Source organism: Echinops telfairi, unplaced genomic scaffold (genome assembly GCF_000313985.2).
Source record: "Echinops telfairi isolate 266 unplaced genomic scaffold, ASM31398v2 ScPeMD7_7469;HRSCAF=8507_1, whole genome shotgun sequence".
Lineage (NCBI taxonomy): Eukaryota > Metazoa > Chordata > Mammalia > Afrosoricida > Tenrecidae > Echinops > Echinops telfairi.
In genome coordinates, this window is record NW_022111373.1 from 148,572,291 (window position 1) to 148,578,692 (window position 6,402).

Here is a 6,402-nt window from a genome sequence, read left to right on the forward strand (position 1 = left end):
ACGTCATTAGTTCATGAACACGAATTGATGGCTCTCGAGTGCTCTTTAAATAACTGTGAGGGTAGGATTGGCTTTTCTGTCTCAAGAGTTTGCCAACCCCTGTTCTAGAGCAGGCTGTGCACACAGCGCTCTCAAGGAAGGGCGTCCACTTCCCTCAAGCATTCCAAAGCCCAGTGGTACAGCGAGGACAAGAGCCACCTTGGGCAGGGCCACCCAGACAGTTCACTAGGGAGGGTCACACTACTCTCTTGCCCCGCTCAGCACACACTCACTAAGCCCTCTGTCTCGACATCTATTCCTGCGTCGGTGTGCCTGGCAGACTGTGCCGCTTCCCCAGCCCCACTGTTACACACAGGCCACCTGCCAGCGGACCTGGGTCTGGCAGGACATAGCACAGGATGTACACCTACTTGGTCTTGTACACACACAAAGGATGTGCACCTACGTGGTCTTGTGTATACACACACACACACACACACCTGCAGGGGACGTCACACAGGATGCGGTCATAGAAGAGCATCTCCTTACGGCCATCCATGTCCATCTGCAGCCGGGGGATGCTGGCCGCGTCGTGGTTGACCACCATGATGCAGGGGCTGCCCAGTCTCTTGGCCTGGTGGACGAGCAGGTAGCAGCGCTTGTTGTCCACATCATTGGCGATGACAAAGCCCTCTGTGGAGGGAGATGGGGACAGCAGCAGGGAGGACGCGAGGTCAGAATCCAGGCGATGGCAGGGAGTATTCGGGAACACGCCAAGAGACCAGAAGGGGCCGCTCGAACCTAGGGGAACCAAGGCCCCCAGCACCCCCGCCTCTGGGGCCCACCTGGGAAGGGGGTGTTCAAGTCCGCATGCAGCATCTCGATGAGCTGGGTGGTCTTGGAGCCAGGGGCTGCACACATGTCCAGGATCTGTGAGCAGGAGAGAACCACAGCACGTGAGCGGGCTCTTCTCACAGAGAGGGTCCATGACTGCCCACTTCCCCAGTAGCCCCCTTGGGAGAAAGTTGTGGCAATCTGCTGAGGCAAAAACTCACAGCCTCAGGAAAGCCCACACGGGCCGCTGAGTCTGAGCTGACATGCCAGCAAGGGGCTGGGTACATTTTCATGCCTGGGGGGTGGAGGCATGAACGCTATTAAGAAAAAAGGTTTCAATAAAATGAAATAAATAGCCACAACATGGACAGCAGCCTCTCCCCGCCTCTATCCAACACTGCACCCTCCCCAGGCCCCACCCCCAACAGTGGCATGGCCCTGCCCCGGATACCTTGTGATGGGGCTGGACGCTCAGCAGCAGTGGGGGGATCATGCTCACAGCTTCCTGGCGACTGATGTTTCCCTGAGAGAGAGCAGAGCCCGCAGCCCATGGAGCTGCTGCAGGGGCAGCACCAGGCTTGGGCGCAAGGGGACGGGGACCACAAACGGCGGGACACGCAAGCCTGCTGTTACAGAACACTGTGTCAATGACAGACAGCGGGAACTCCCAGAAACTAGTGAGAAAGGTCCAGTCTCCCCCTCCCACTGTCTGCGAGCCTCTTGGATGCATGGGCAGACTGGGCACCATCTGGAGCCTGAGGGGCTTGGTGGTGGACCCCTGGCCTTCCAGGTCAGGGACCTGGGGTGACTCCCGGCCAAGGCCCTTCAGGCCCCCACCTGTCTGTCAGCAGGGAGTGGGGACTGTGTCTCCAGGCTGCAGTTGCCATGGGGCTCCCGGGCTCAGTGGACCCAGGAGAAAGGCCTGGCGATCCACATTCCACGGTCGGGCCGTCAGGCGCCTAGCTTTGAGGGGTGAGGTCCTAGTTGAAAACCCCTGTCTGACTGCTCTGACGGCTGCACTGACTCACAGCCCTGCGCCACAGTTGCAGGTCAGCCACTTTGTCAGGAAAGGAACCTGGGGCTCACAGACACAGAGCCAGCGCCAGCATTGGCCGGGCCACTGCCCCACCGAGGACCCAGGGCACCAAATCCTGGGGGGTCGGGTCTGGGCAGTGGTGTGTGGCAGCGGGGTGCCCTGTTCTACCACTCCCAAGGACCAGCCACCACCCCACGCACTGAGATTCTAGTTTTAACAAACAGGACACCAAATACACGTATGCCCTGCTTTTCTTGACTTCCTGAAATTAAAATTCCCACATATGGGGTGATGATCAAACAGATCCCTTTCTTAAATTGCTAGGAATAAAAAAAGGTCAAATTGACTACATGACATCCTCACATGTCATGTGTCATGACAATGCGCACAACACACACCTAGTTAGGACCTGTTATCACACACACCAAGGGTATGAACTTCCAAGAGTGCCTCACCTGCCAATGGAGTGCTCACACACACACCACCCCGTGCACCGACAGACCCGGGGACACACACATTGAGAGCTGTCACTCACAGACTCCGTCTCGCTGACCAGAAACTGGTGGAACTTCTCCAACTGCGGAGACCTGCGCAGGACCTTCCGACTCAGGTTAGTGTGCCAGGCCAGCTCGTCGGGGTACCTAGCCAAGAAGGGCAGGAGGCTCACATACCATGTGTGCACAGGGCAGAGGCCACCTGCGCCCGACCCTGCTGCCGCAAACACGGCCCTGGGGGCCCCGGCTACCGCTGTCTTGGGGAGCTCAGGCCACGGGGAATACGGGAGTCGGTCCGAGCTCGAGGTGCACAGGGTAAACACACAGCACGGCCTGACAAATGGACACTGGAGGAGGAGGGGCGCCCAAGGCCCTCAGCACCGGCACAGGGTGGGCAGCTCCTGGCACACAGCACCAAGCAGGGACTGCCGGGAAGGATGACATCTTTGTTGACCAAAGCTCCGGACAGGAAAGCCCTGGCTTTGGCAGGTCACTCGATTGTCCCCTTGCAGGGCAGGATTCTCAGGGAGAGCAGGGGCATGCAGGTACCGACAGCCAGCCGGTGAGTGTCCTGAGCTTGCCTCCACACACGCCATCAATACACGCCTTCCCCGTCACACCACCTGCACATGCCACCCAGACGGCCAACTTCAAATTCAGATGTGCGTTCTCAACAACAGTACGTAGGAACCTTGAAGTACACAAAGACGGAGGGTGCAGCCATAGGAAGCACATGACTGTCACAACTTGACACCTGCACCATTGGTGCAAGGACAGATTTTGCATCAATGCAGCTGTTTCCATGAGTCATACTCTCCGGAGAGCCTAGTCTTTCAGGAAAAAGAACTATTTGGAAATCTGCCATGCCTTTCGAGGAAAAATTAAAACCACCAGCAGCTTGCCTGCGCATGTCAAAAGGTCTGAAAAAACTTTTTAAAACCTCAGAAACATACAGTCTACGAGAAAGCCCCTTCAGTGTAGACACCAAAAGAGAACACACCCACCCAGACCCAATCATTACAGAAAGTCAGAAATTCAAGCCACATTCAGAAAGGGCATGCAAGGAAAGCGATCATTTCTGACATCGGATGGATCTTGACTGAAAGCAGAGAACACCGGAAAGACGTTTACTTGTGTTTTATTGACTATCTACCGGCCACTGTCTCCCACGCACGTGAAAGTTGGACATGAATCAGGAAGACTGAAGAAGGATCGACGCGTTTGACTCGTGGTGCTGGAGAATTACAGACAGCACCATGGACTGCTACAAGGACAAACAAACCCCTCGTGGGAGAATTACAGCCAGAGTGCTCCTTAAAAGCAAGGACGGCAAGATTTCATCTTACATATTTCGACATGTTGTCAGGAGAGACCAGTCCCTGGAGGAGGACCCATGCTTGGTAAAGTGGACGGGCAGTGGAAGAGGCAGGCCCGCCATGAGACAGATGCGCACAGTGGCTGCAACCATGGGCCCCTCCGGCATGGGAACCACCGTGAGAACGGAGCAGGACCCGGCAGCATGGGAACCACTGTGAGAAGGGAGCAGGACCCGGCAGCACCGTGCTCTGCGGTGCACAAGGTCGCTACGGGTCGTTACAGGCTCCATGGCAGCTAACAGCAGAGGCATGTGACGTGTGGGTCACAACACAGTGAGGAGCGCATCTCATTCAGCTCCCGTGGCACCCGCCCGTAGTGCACAAAGAAACATTCCTTCACAGACAGCAGGGATGCTACATGATTTAAAATCAGGAAAGGCGTGGGTCAGGGTTATACCCTTTCACCATGCTCATTCACTCTGTACACTGAGCAAATATTCCCAGTGGAGGGCCCCGTTCTTTGCCCCCCAAGTGACAAGTGGGCACCCCTGTACCTACCAGCTCAGTGGCTGCGGAACCTCAACCTTCTGACCGTCCACCTCCAGGTCCTCCAGCTCCTTGAAGTACTTGTTCTTCAAGCAGTGGAGAATCTCTTTCGCGTGGCTACGGAAAGAACAAGTAAATCTCAAACCCTTCTGAGAAGTGAATGTAAAAGTTTATTCACCCTTTTCTCTTTTTCACATGTTTCCAGTGCTTCGAAACGAAACCAACTTAGCACGGTGGGGAGGCTTTCTTTTCTCTGCCTTTCTACTGCTTTCCTTCAAAACAGCCACACGATGGGACTTCAGAAAGATGCAATCGGCAAGCAAGGGCATTTTCCCAGAAACCATTTCACCCCCTCATTGTAGGAAGCGATGGTTAAACCCAAGACTTCCTTCCTGCCTCAACACATCGGACCTGCAGAAGACGGAAGGAAACAGGCCAGGGAAGGGAAACGCTTGCTGGTATTCTCCAGGAAGGCAAGTGTAGTTGGCAAAGAGGGGGACTGCCCACAGTTCAGGCCTTCTCAGCCACCTACAATGGACCGACTGCTCCACTTGACCTGCAACTCGCCTCAGAAAGACGGTTAACAAAGGGCTTGTCTACAGAAGTTCTCTGCTAATTGCTATTGTGAGTTGTCCAAGAGTTGATTCTGAACCACAGCAACCCCACGTGATGAGAACTGCTCTGTGGGGTTTTCCTGGCTGCAATCTTTCCAGAAAGATTACCACCAGATCCTTCTGCCACAGAGCAGCAGCAGTTATCAGCTGAGAAAGTCCTGCTGCAAATCCCCACCCATGTGGTTGGTCCCGAGGGCCAGGCAGCCCAAACAGACAACGGCCCCTGCCTGCATTTCATCTCTTCCTCTGGGGGCCACTAGCCATGCACCCGGTTCAGTGGAAGAATTCTCACTTCCACAGTGCAGGGGTCAAAAAATCCCTGCCACCAAATCGAGTCTGACGCACGGAGACCCTCTCCAGGGTTTCCCAGACCAAATCTTGGATCAGACTGCCTCGTCTTCTTCCCTCTGAGGCTGGTGGGTTTGAACCCCCAACCTTGTGGTTAGCAGAAGGGGTTCCATTCCCTTCATAGTCACCCATGGTTATTATCCTAGTCTTCTTGCCACATGCCCAACACAAGACCACCAGTCTTCTATCTTATCAAATTGAAATCCACTGCCATCGACAGTCTTCTGACTCATAGCGACCTTATAGGGCAGGGAAGAACTGCCCCTGAGGGTTTCCAGGCTGTTAACTCTTTATGGGAGTAGAAAGCCTCATCTTTTTCCGGAGTGAGCGGCTGGTCGTTTCGAACGAGTGACCGCAACAGCGCAACTCGTAACCATTACGCCGCATATTCCTAGGCCTTGCACCGCACGTGCCCACCAGCCACCTGTTAATCCTCGGGAAGCCTGTGCTGGCCAGGAGCTGGTAGATTGGAGATCTACTTGGGAAGAGACCGGCACTGAAACCTCCAGGCGGTGCGTGGAGTCGCCACGGGCAGAGTGACTTGGACTCCAGGTCACGCGAGAGCGCTGCCCAGGTGACCGGGAGGCAGGGCGCACCTCTTGTAGCCGGTGATGCGCAGCGTGGCCGGGAGCGGCTCCCGGAGCGCGCCCATGAACTGCTCCCACTCGCCCTCGGGCACGATCTTGAGCTCCTGGTAGTAGTGCTCGAACAACTTGTTCTCCTTGACGATCTCGGGGTAGCCGCCTTCCCAGCCCTGGGAAACGAGGGGAGCGTCACCCCTAGAAGCCAGCCGGGGGACCCACGCTGGCCTGGGACGCCACCTTCCCCCGCCGCCCGGCCCTACCGCGGTGCTGCGCTTCCGGCCGCGCTCAGCGGCGTCCTCGCCTCCCTCAGACCGCTGCTGCTGCTGCTGGAGCCGCCGGACGCGCGCCCGCCGCCCCATGGCTGTCCACGCCGCCCGCAGCGCCCGCGCCACGCTGAGTCCGCGAAGCGCCGCCCGCCGTGCTCAAGGCCCGACTTCCGGGAAGGACGGGGTCCCCAATGCCAGTGCCGGGGGCGTCCACGGGCTGCCGGGCTCGCAGAAGCCCGGCAAAGGCGCCTCGGCCCCGTCCTCCCGGAGCAGCGCTGACGGCCCGGCGGAGGAGAGCGGCCCTACGCCCGGCCCCGAGAGCTGACTTCTCGTGGAGCGCCCGGGCTTCCCGCAGGGGCTCAGGCAGCGCGGCGGACAGCCCGGC

The 6,402-nt window shown here is 57.3% G+C and overlaps 1 protein-coding gene across 1 annotated transcript in view; it reads right to left on the reverse strand.

Moving 5' to 3' along the window:
• The window catches only part of NSUN2 (NOP2/Sun RNA methyltransferase 2), a 17,384-nt gene extending 11,274 nt beyond the window's left edge, over positions 1-6,110 (reverse strand). The window contains exons 1-7 of the mRNA XM_045285287.1: positions 6,012-6,110; positions 5,764-5,921; positions 4,218-4,322; positions 2,385-2,490; positions 1,265-1,336; positions 825-909; positions 480-672 (exon numbers count right to left, since the gene is read on the reverse strand). Coding sequence (XP_045141222.1) covers positions 480-672; positions 825-909; positions 1,265-1,336; positions 2,385-2,490; positions 4,218-4,322; positions 5,764-5,921; positions 6,012-6,110 — 818 coding nt within the window. The remainder of the gene's footprint in view (positions 1-479; positions 673-824; positions 910-1,264; positions 1,337-2,384; positions 2,491-4,217; positions 4,323-5,763; positions 5,922-6,011) is intronic.
• Between the last annotated feature and the right edge of the window lie 292 nt (positions 6,111-6,402).